The 12,173-nt window shown below is 37.9% G+C and overlaps 1 protein-coding gene across 4 annotated transcripts in view; it reads right to left on the bottom strand.

The window, feature by feature from the left end:
- LOC18445679 (Transducin/WD40 repeat-like superfamily protein) overlaps positions 1-12,173 on the bottom strand; it is a 68,656-nt gene that overhangs the window by 43,151 nt on the left and 13,332 nt on the right. For 3 of the 4 annotated variants that reach the window (XR_016049351.1, XM_006855812.4, XM_088858254.1), the window contains exons 3-4: positions 7,053-7,199; positions 2,728-2,849 (exon numbers count right to left, since the gene is read on the bottom strand). Coding sequence is in view for 2 of the 4 variants with exons in the window: in XM_006855812.4 (XP_006855874.1) it covers positions 2,728-2,849; positions 7,053-7,199 (269 nt within the window). In the remaining 2 variants the exon portion in view is untranslated. Of the gene's footprint in view, positions 1-2,727; positions 2,850-7,052; positions 7,200-8,408; positions 8,510-12,173 lie in introns of all 4 variants that reach the window. The other variant, XM_088858252.1, reaches the window with a different exon arrangement.

Raw genomic sequence — 12,173 nt, 5'->3', positions numbered from 1 at the left:
GAGAGAGGTGCATGAGATTCCAAAGGGTTTAGAGTGTGAGAGAAGTTATCAAGTTAAGAAAGAAAAGTTATGCACGTGAGGGTTCAGAGAGGTAGAGAGAGTCTTGCTAGAGTTCTCATTTGAGAGATACAAGGAAGAAGGGCCTGCAACCCAAATCCGCCTAGCCTGCAACTTTTTCACCCAATACAGTGCGAAAGAAGGGAATTTCCATTTTCAGAAGGTGCGCCATCAATCTGCAGGGATTGCATAGGGTGTACAAAGTCCTAGAACGTTAATCTAAGCCGAATCATGTTAATTAATTATTGCTGATTTTTGGCTGATTTTAGACATTGTTTTAAGAATGTCTCAGCAAGGTTTTCTTGGGCATATCTCTTCGCTTTTGTTTCTTTTTTCTTGCACTCAATTGAAAGGAAGTCGGGGAGCAGGCATTTGTAAGATAGAGAGGTACACAGGACTTTAATAAGTGTACTGAAATTTTTTGCAATTTGTACCATGCACAACCCTATCATAGCCGGCCACATATGTATCAGCGTTGTGCTCTTGTTGCTCATTTTCTTGGCTTTTTGGGTTTGGTTTTCTAGCTTCTTCGTAAGCCATGGCAAGCCAAAACCTCATGGCCGAGTTGTACAAGGCTGAGAAGTTCGATGGATCAAACTCTTTTGTGGAACCATAAAATCCAGCTAAGTATTACATGAGAAAGGGATAGCACACATTTCCACTGCTTAAGCCCCAGTGAACCCTATCTAGTTCTTTTGAGACAAAAAGGCAGGTCTAATTTCAGAGGGGGGAGAGAGAACATCACCAAGTTCCACCTTATGTTGGCCTCGATCATGGATATTTATGCAACAGAGTATGAGTCACTCCAGACAGCACACAAAATCCAAGAAAATTTGGAAAAGGATATTGGCATGATTTCAAGATGCAAGGGGGGAGCAAAGATTTTAGAGCCCATGTGGCAGTTTAGAACCATGGTCCATGAAATGGAAAAGTCAGGACTCCAGGTAGAAGAGAATACCATTTTTCTAAGGAAATGACTAGTGATAGTAGTCTTCTACCTTTAAATCGTGTATAGAGTCACAAATGCTTCATTGAACCTCCATTTTTACAGAGATATGTACACTGCAGGACTATTACAAATGAGTAAAGATTGCTTCACATGCCTATAGATAAAGTGATGCAATACAAATTAATGATGATGCATTTGCTAGTTTAATTGCAAAAGAAATCATTAAGTTCTCTTGCTTTATAAACTGCATATGGTTTTTAAGAATGAATGATTCATGGTTAGACATAAGCATACTACCAATTATCCATACTGGAATAGGAGTTTTACCATTCCTGGGGGGTATGCACACCCTTTAATACAAAATTTTGTCCTAGTTTATAGTTTCATTATTCCTAATGTCGTTTACCTGATTTCTTCTATTTGATGAGTACATAATGGCAAACAATTTAGAGTTTATAGCATTGAGGTCTATCATTTATGATGGACTGATTGGGTTCACTTTACTGGTTATCCAGGTGTTTTAAGGGTATTTCCAAAGCTTAAAAACATAAAACAACTAAGTATTACCATTCATAACAGCGAGGTATCCACATTTTATATTTTTATTAGACAGACTAAGAAAAAGTATACGGAATGCAAGTATAAGAGTTGAGATGAGGAACTGGTTAAGATTTTTTTGAGAGAAAAAAAAAAAAAAATTGAGAGAATAGAGCTTGGTTAAGATTGATGAGCAAGAAATACCAACAAGAGCACACTTTCGATATCTTGGGTCGATAATCAAGAAAAATGGAAGAATTGAGGAAGATGTCAAACATAGAATTAGAGTTGAGTGAGCAAAGTGGAGATGTGCAACGGGAGTTTCATGTGATCGCCACATACCGATGAAGCTGAAGGGGAAGTTCTATAGGACAGTTGTGATACCAGTTTTGCTTTATAGGGTGGAATGTTGTACGGTCAAGAAATAACATACTCATAGGATGAGTGTAGCTGATATGAGGATGTTGAGATGGATAAGTGGCAAGATAAGAAGGGATAGAATTCGAAATAAATACAATCGGGAGAAAAGTGTGGCTCCAATACGTAATAAGTTAAGAGAAATTAGACTTAGTTGGGCTGGTCATCTACAACGCAGACCCTAGTATAGCACCTGTTAAGATGTGTAAGTTGGTTTAAGTGGAAGGCTTAAAAAGGGCAACAAGTAAGAACATGGTTGGAAGATATGGCGACTTATGGTCTCACTGAGGGTTGGCCCTTGATAGAGCAAAGTGACAAACCAGGATTCGTGTAATGGATCCCAAATAGTTGGGAAAAGGCTCTAATGATGATGATGATGATGAAACTGGTGCTCCTACAGCAGTTGTACGAACATAAATTGAAAGCAATATCATGTAGGAAGTGCTTCAAGAAATTTAAGAAAGAGAAAGGTGATAATTGATGCATACCATGGCTCATAAGCGCAGCCTTGATTCTAAATATTGAAAATTGTTGCTTGCATTGAAATTCGATGATCAAAAGTTAGACAAACAAGGATAGACTAGTATTCATTTACGGATCAATGCACAGTTCCACAGACCATCAATACCCCTATGCATATAAATTTGTGTTTCGACTGATTTATGGGAATATATTACATGGAAAACATACAGAAAATGAAGCACTGGTCAATAGCACAGGAACAAATCATTTAAAATAAAACAATAGTCAAACCTTCTGCTTTATACCTGATGTCGCCATTTATATTTCCCACTGCCAAAATGCATGCTTCCTTTCTTCCATGAGGTGTTTCAACGAGAGCATGGAACTTCTCTAAAGCATTATAAGTTACATCCTTGTATTTCCAAACCTGAAATACATTGCATAACATATGCATTTTTTCACATGGGTTAATATATAAACAAGGAAGAATCTCAATTCCATTGAGTTTATTAACGTAATAATATGATATTCCACTACCAATAGTCCAATATATCATAAGAATCCCAAAAAAAAAAAACGTTAGAGCGATCTCAAAGGGTTAAACAGCCATCCTTTGTCACAAGTCATGTAAGATGACTCCGCTTCTTGTAGTTCTAATCATTTATCATAGCCGGTTAAGCAACCACAACAGAGATTACATTTAAATTGCCTAATTCTTCCCTGCCAATGCAACCAATACAACACAGTTAATAACCAATTGGCATGTCAAGGAAAATAATAGGAAAAGGAGCAATTACTCTAGAGCTCTTCACTGGATAGCAAGTTAACCTTGAACTATCTTTCGTTGCCTCTTCAAATGGGAGAACAAAAGCCAACTGTTTCAAGTTTGTATTTAAAACAATCCAACATTCTTATTCAAGTTCTTCAAGAAACAAGAATACAATTCAATGTTTACAATCACAGAAGAGCAATCAGGAATTGGATCAGTCCTCTATAACCATCTTTATGCAGAAAGATTATCAACTGAACATATTTTTCTTTTCTATGAAAGGCAGGATTCAAACTGATGCATAGAACTAGGATTATCACATATTATTTAGAACAGTCTGTGCATGAGAAGGGAGCATTGTAAGTACCAGCCAACCATTTTAATTCCGGATACAAATGTGCAGGATAGCTTCTGCCCCAGACAAGTATTTTTTCTTTTAAATGTCAGATAGATAATTTTTTTTTCCCGGTACATTTATGAAACCAGGTTATTATTCCATAAATATGCATTTTCATGGGGCTGATCTCCTATGTGCAGGGAAACTTATGAGCATTCAGAGTCTAAGGTGTCACAAGAGAAACAAAAATAAAATTGTCAATTCTACAAAAATATTTGACTGCACAATACTTGACTATTTATTTGGCTTGACTCCTATCAGTAAGGAAACTTACCCAGGCAGCCTCAGAGACTATGGTGCCATAAGAAATATCAGAATAAACTCTCAAATCTACAATAATCTGATTGCATAATACTTGAGTACACAGAGTTCCCAAAATGATTTGAGGATGCTCTAGAGAATATCTGATTTCAGGATTCACCCCAACCTAACTCATATCTTGGGCTACATTTGTGTATGTGTAGACCTAAGACAAGCTTGTAGGACCAAACCCAACCTACTAGTTTGTCTTTGGATGAAACGCAACATCTTCAAGTTTCTGACCATCAAGCATAGCAGCCCCTGTCAGAATCCTCCCCAGCACCTGATGGAAAACCTCCCTTTTTTTCAGGAAGACCCAACCCATGATGGAAAAGCCAGCCATTGCTAGAAACCATCCACTTTCCTCGTAATGCACCACCCTATCATCGTCCCTCTTTGTGGTAAAGCCTAAACCATGCTAGTTATTTCCCCACTAGAAAATCCTACTATTGAAGCCTCAAAGGATCCCACTTGATGGAAAACCCCTAAAGCTCCTACAAGTGCTTTATGATAAATAAACCGGTTTCACCAAGCGACTGCTGTCCCAAAATAAAATACTTCCTCAAATGTCCCTAGAGAACAATGATCCATATTCCCACTACTTTAGAAAGACTGTAAATAAAACACTTTCTGGATTCTGGTACGTGACCCAAAAACCAAATTGAGAGGGAAGAAGTTAAGAAATATTGATTTGTAGTGATACCTTTGATAGTTTACTTTTTGCTAGATTTGCATCATGCAACATGCATGCCATTTGCTAGTACTATGTATGTCATCATCATCATCATCAAAACCTTTTCCCAACTAATTGGGGTCGACTACACAAATTCTGGTCCACCATTATACTCTATTAAGGGTTATACCTTCAATGAGGCCATAAATCCCTATATCTTTTCTCACCACTTCCAAGCATGTCCATTTGGGCCTTACCCCTTGCCCTTTTTGAGCCTTCCACTTGAGCTTACTAGCACTTCCTAACAGGTGTTGTACCGGGTCTGCTACACATGGCCAGCCCACAAAAGTCTACTTTCTCTCATCTTATCACCTATTGGTGTCACACCAAAATTCTTCCGAAGGTGTTCATTTCAAATTTTATCTCATATTGTCTTATTATTTATCCATCTCAACATCCTCATCTCACCTACACTCATTTTATGGATATGTTGTTTCTTAACCGCCCAACATTCCGCCCCATAAAGCAAAGTTGGTCTTACAGATATCCTATAGAACTCGCCCTTCAACTTCATTGGTATGCGGCGATCACATAAAACTCCGATTGCACATCTCCACTTCGCCCCACCCAGCTTTTATTCTATGTGTGGCATCTTCCTCATTCTCACAATTTTCACGGATTATCGACTCAAGATATCGAAAGTGCACTTGTTTTGGTATTTCCTGTCCGTCAATTTGAGAATGGGTTCGAGCCTTAAGGATAATTCCAATGAGCCCTATAATGAAGTCTCTGACTCCATTCTCACCAAAGGATAGGAGCCCACTGACTTACCCTTTTTTTTCATGGCCGTCAATCTTAACTACTTCCTCGTCTCTACTTCTATTATTACTAAACTTGCATTCCATATACTTGTCTTAGTCCGGCTAATTTTAAAACCATTAGATTGTAGAGCATCCCTCGAAAATTCTAACTTATGTTAACGCCACTTCGGGTCTCATCGATCAAAAATGTCATATGCGAACAACATACACACCGGTATATCATCATATCGGTGCCTAGTTAAGTCTTATGCATGTATTGAAACCTTATTGATTAAGGCCCTACAACGGAGTGATTCCTAACCCAGATGTCCATGCCCCTTGTCTCAAATAGATCTAAATCTATTTATATTGGGACTCTCTATCTGGCAAGAGAAGATGAGAACCTTTTATTTCAATGGTTATGGTCAAAATAATTAAAACTGAAGGCTATGATCACATGATGATGACGAACAAATGCACAACACGAGAAATTTAGAATAGGTAGTATACATTTTTGGTGGACATGATTGTTATTAATTATTAGAGGTTATCAACTAATAGTATCACTTTAGTATAGGTAGTAAGACATGATTTTTATTTTTATTTTTTTTGATGAATTTTTTTTGTTTCTAACATGATTTTTATTAATTATTAGAGGTTATCAACTAATAGTATCACTCTAATTATTAAAACTCTAGAGGAGTTATTTTAAAATCTAAAAAAAAACTAAAATTTGGCAGTTGATAACCCATATTTTCTACATAAAAATATAACGCATTCGATTTCTGTTGTATAGCCTTTACTTATTGGAAATAATTTTACAAATTTACATCTCCATGGCATTTTTACAATTTTGCACAAAGTCGTAGAAAATCGAGGGAACAAATTATCAACAATGGAACATCATTGACTCCCACTACTTTCGACAAATTTTTCAAGGCTATTAAATATGATAACATAAACTATGGAATATGATGACATAAACTATGGAAGAGTCTACTGTACGTATAAAATGATTGTATCAAGAAGGCAGTTTACTCAATGTAACAAGATAGACTCATGATAGATTCTCACTACTTTCGACAAATTTTTCAAGGCTATTAAATATGATAACATAAACTATGGAATATGACGACATAAACTATGGAAGAGTCTACTGTATGTATAAAATGATTGTATCAAGAAGGCAGTTTACTCAATGTAACAAGATAGACTCATGATAACAGTCTGTTCAGGCAGAGGCCGGCAAGCATCATAAAGGAAGTCCATGAGTTCTGTTTCCCCAACATATTGATGTATTATTTATGCAAAATGGCCAAGCCGTTTTGCATTCCCACAGCCAGAAATGAAGTGAGGATAGATCCACATGAGACTTGGGCCGAAAACCACCCCCCCCCCCCCCCCCCCTGTTCTCCTTTTCCCCTGGCCCCAAACCCAACGCTATATATCCTTCAGTCTCCTGTGCAAGCATCAATGGTCATTTATGACTCAGTAAACTAACCTCGATGCATATGATATTCTATTCTCGGATTTCCATATTACTTTGAAAGAAACTGTATTTAGCATATAGATTATAGGGTTTCTAATGCATGAAGGCATGCAACTACCATTACGTCAGGTGCAAATAAAAGCTTTCTTAATCTCAGCAATAAAGTTCCACATTTTGAGCACTACAAAGAAAATCCACATACCACAGGTTGCGAGGCTAGTAACTTTTGATACTCGTGACGAAAATCTGTACTTCTCCTTTTGTTAATGAGGGCTTTACCAGACAACTCCCTTGTATGAAGCAGTTTAGTTGTTCCACATGTTGTCCTCCTAAACCTCTCAGTTTCTGGCTGCAAACATATAAGCAGAAAAACATCTCAATCCATAACCTTGTCAAATAATTAAGTTTTTTTATTTTCCTAGCAGACCTTATCTTGAGGTTAAGAAGTTGTTAAAAAATATTTCGGCAAGAAGTCTAATTAATTTCAGAAGTAAAGCTTCACCGAAACAAGAAGCATTCTGAAAATATTGTAAATCCATCTACACTAGTAGGTACAGATATCACTAATTAATTCACAAGGCAATCAAAGCTTCGTTCTAATCAAAAAATGGAAACATTAAACTTTACACATTGCTCAAAGAAATTCGTCTAGAAAAACGATTTTGTTTACCGCTCTATGATGTCAAAGTACCATTACAATGATGTAAGGAGTGTAATAAAATACATCAATTAATCTACAAATCATGTGCAATCATGTTTGGAGAGAAACAAATGGTGAGGCTGATTCCCTAGCAAAGGCAGCTGCAACCTTGTCTCAAGCCAACCTGAGCAACCCCTAGGGAACCTCTGCTCAAGTTCCTATCACAGATTGGAATTGATATAATGGCTCAATTCATGTAAAGCTTTTTTGATATACCCTTGGTTTTGTACAAGGCACCCGTTTGTGGGTTCCCTATTTTTTGGGTGGAACCCGTCTGTGGGTATCCTGCCCCTCCTCTCCTCAGACATTTTGTACTCACTTTCAGTTCAATACAGTCAACATATTCAAAATATATATATATATACATCAATTTAATCATGGAAAGTATCCCATCCACGAGTGGAAGGGTGCACAAGCACCCTTCCAATCATTGAGATTTCCATATCCAATGGCCATGATTTTTTTTTTTTTTTTTTGATAACTGTTAACAATTGTATTGATATGAAAAGATAGGATGCTATATAAACCCTTCCACCATTTTAGCTAAGCCAACACATTGTTGTCACAAGCTTTTAACTCTTTTATGGCTTTTTTGTAAAGGGATTACCTTGCCCGTTAGGGTCCTGGTAGCTCCCAATTTTTGTAAGGGACGCTAGGCCCAACGCTTGTACATTTTTATTTTTTATTTTTATTTTTTATTTTTTTTCAATGAAATAGTTAACTCTCTCTCAAAAAAAAGAAAAGTTAGATACAAGAGATGGAGTATAATCCAAGAGTACCTAACACCTAGGACTCCAGGTAAAAAGAATAGGTCAACAGACTGTATACAAAATGGGGGAAATGGGGTTAGAAGATTACCCCCTTACAAGGTAAATTGTAGATGTACAAAAATCTTTCCTTTGTAGGTGATCCACTGTGAGTGCCCTGTTTGAACCTGCAATCCAGTTAAAAGTTGGCACCTTTGGAGGTGCAATGGTCAGCCAAACTTGTGCAAGGATCGAAGTACGGTTCAGGGGGAAGTGGGGGGTTGGATGAGCCTTTTGTAGAAGAAAGTCACAGTAAAACCCCCTGTAGGGGCAAGGGACCACCAGCTTGTCCCTTCCCTGGACCGGGATAAAAGTGTTGTAGAGCAGAGACGATTTTGTATTTTACTTTTACTTTTTATTTAAATAAGATTTTTATCTGAATTTTGGAGTGTAGGTGTATTTTTATAAATATAACTAAATAAAAATAACCAAAATACCTCTAAATTTATATTAGTCGATATTTTCTATTCAAAATATTTTTTTTATTAATTTTATTCAATTTTACTTATAAAAAAGAACCTAAAACCAAAATTTTAGATTAATATCATTTTTAAATAAAAAATGAGATTCATTATTGGCCCTTGAATGAGCATGGTTCAATCTGAGCCATTAAAAGGCGCCTATGCACCTTTAAGCATCCACATTCTGTGGACGCAATACCAACCCATTAATCATTTCCAGCAAAATCACCTCCAAATAAATAAGTAATCATTTTGGTTTCTCGTTCTTTCAATTTCATATCGAAATATGCAAGTCAACGAATCCTTTTAAATTTTCTTCCCAGGTGTAAACATCTATCCTGAAGTTGTGAGCCTTCCCCACTAACTTGTTTGGTCTCGCATGGTCTTCAAATACCCAGACACCAACACACCACAAACGGCAAATGTATTCCCATTTGACCAAGTGGAGGTTCCTTTTCCCATTGTTTTTTTTGAGAGCGTTAACTTTCTATTGAAGAAAGGACAGAGTACAAAATTGCAGCCCAAAATATCGGGAGCTATGTACAATGGGGCTCCCTGAAGGGTACGCCTTATACAGACTTCTAACGTCATAAAAGGAAAACCAGGTTGGGTAATTCTGTCGCATCAGTTAGGGCCTGAGGCTGCAAAAAATACTCAGTCCCCTAAGCTTGAAGCTCCTTCTTTGGCAATGGTGTTTGCGTAAGAGTTGAATTCGGGCCAAACATATCGCCATGACACTGTCATACACGAACACAAGTGAGAGATTTCTTCGGAAAAGTGTGCGAAGGACCAGGGCTATGTGGTAGTGCCAGAGGACCAGCAAATTACATTCATAGAGTCTCCTTCGATTTCCAGCGCTGATCAAAAAGTCTGAGGCCTTTGGGGAGGGCCAATGCCTCAGGCGAGTGGGAATCAAAATGGCCAACACGCTTGGAATTGAAGGCAAGGATGGTGCAATCATGATTCCTGAACAGAACGCCAATTCCAGTAGGACCAGGATTGCCTAGGGAGCAACCATCGAAGTTGATCTCAGTGAAATCTCGATCAGGTGGCCTCCATAGAGAGGCGCACGATATGCGAGGTTTGGAAAGGTGACGGAGGGGAAGCCAGTCCAAATGGAAGGCAGAGGGATGGATGCCTTCGAATATTTTGTGGATGGAGGCCCTTAATTTTTTATTAACCAAATTAATCATGAATCAGCTCCCTATGGTTATATGTAAGGTGTTTTGAGTTCACATGAGGATTGCGCATTGAATCATCGAAACAAAGCTTATTAAAACTGAAGGGGGGGAGGAAACATTAGAAGTATTAGGGAACCACTGGGTTGGGAAGCAAATCAATTACCAAACAAGTACCATGGTCACTGCTGTGCATTGGACACACGAAGAACACATTATGGGACCAAGTAATTGACGGTGGAGCAAACCTTGGCATCTTGGCAGTGTAATTACATATCTTTGGGGGAAAAAATAACACTTATCAAGGGGGCAAACATCCCAAGTTAGTACCCAAAATGCCAATGAACGTGGTAAACAAAATAAAGTGGCTCCAAAGGGATTCCTTTAAAGAGGATCTTCCAATGCCAAAGCTTTAAAATGCAGCCACATCGTCGCATATGCAGCCGCATCAGGAACTATGCGGCACCCAGCACATTGTACTTCCCGCATATGCGGTTTGGATAGATGCACCTGCATCAGAGCCGCATCCCTCCGCATCAGAGCTGCATCCCTCCGCATCAGGCCGCATAATCTGTCTGCCATTTTTTTCAAAACTGTACCCCTCGGGCAAGGGCAATAAGGTCATTTTGGCCTTTGAAAATGGGGGGAAAGGGTTTTGGGGGGGTATTAAACCACCCAAACAACATTTTTCAGCCACATCCATGGCTTTTATTGGATCGATTGAATCAAAAAAAAAAATTGGGCGGAAATTTTATTTGTTGAAGTTCTTTTATTTGTAATACAAGATACTACAAACTAAAAGTCCATAAAGATTAAAAGTTACAAATCGAAGAACTTTTCCCAATACTTTTCAAATAAAATTTGTGATTTTAAATAGTTTCATGGACTAATATAGTGAAGTTACAAATTAATGAGTTTATAAAGTTTATTGATCTTCATAAATGCTTTGATATCGTAGAGTTACAACATTTTTATAAATGTATAAAGTTTATAAAAAGTATACAAATCAAGTCGAAGAACTTCATGGACTTTTTTTAAGATTAAAGAGTTTATAAATTTGTATCATTAAAGTTTTTGGATGCAGATTTGTGCTTATGGTTGTTGATTGTTGAATGTTTTATGAAGCTAGTTTCAAGTTTTTAGTTTCCACTTGGGATAATGGGATACAGAATCTCCAACAGCTAATACTTTTGGAGTTAATGAATAATCTAAATACCTACTATCACATATATCATCTCCATATTTTTTTCTATGCAGTAACTTATTTTTTTAGATTTTTCAGAATGTTTTTATATTTATTGCCCGCATCGCCGCGATGCACCCGCATTCAGACCGCATCGCCATATCGCCCCCCGCCCCCCTCCCCCCAAACGCTTTTGGCCGCATCCCGCATTTAAAAACACTGTCCAATACACACAAATTCCACTTCGTCAAATGGAAAAAGTAGTAAACCAAAGAGATGGAGTGGCATTACCAGAAAATTGCAAGAAACCAACCAAGCCATCCTCGGAAAGTGGTAGTGATTTGGAGAAGATTAGAATCACCTTTGGAAGGAAGACATTAAAAGCAAATACAAGATAGACACTTGGATTCGAGAGGGGTCACATCCAAACACCAAAACATTTCAGGAGCTTGGAGGGATCCCGAGTCGATAAGAAATGCATTTTGGAGAAACATAAGATTACGAAATGCATTTTGGAGAGAAGATTTTTGACAAGAAAGTCTATTGCAGTCTTTCCAACCCTTGCTCCCATGCACCAAACTCAGAGGCAACTATTGTTGACTTTTTCAAGCAAGTTGGAGGCAAGATGACCTGATGCCCATCGTTTAGTCATAACTTCATAGATGAAATTTTTAGCCTTTATAGAGTTTGTGAAACTACCATCCACCACTTTCATCCCCTCAACTGGGGAAGGTCACATGACCAGAAGCCCAACCTTTGAGGGTATTTCACTGCTGCATCCTTTAAAGGCATCCTTATTGATCCCACAACTAGCCCTAATCAGTATATGTGGAAGGTTTGAGCAGTCCTACTCCTTCGAAGACACAAACCAATGAACGATTGGCCTGTATCGATAAAGTATTCACATAATTTGGGGTTTTTCAGTAAGTGAGGACTCTGTAAACTCCATAACAAGGAGGAATTGGAAACGCACCCCGCATGACATGCATACGTTT

The sequence above is a fragment of the Amborella trichopoda genome, chromosome 2 (genome assembly GCF_054954075.1).
Source record: "Amborella trichopoda isolate Santa Cruz 75 chromosome 2, AtrichopodaSantaCruz75HAP2 v2.0, whole genome shotgun sequence".
Lineage (NCBI taxonomy): Eukaryota > Viridiplantae > Streptophyta > Magnoliopsida > Amborellales > Amborellaceae > Amborella > Amborella trichopoda.
This window is presented reverse-complemented; position numbering and strand designations above follow the sequence as displayed.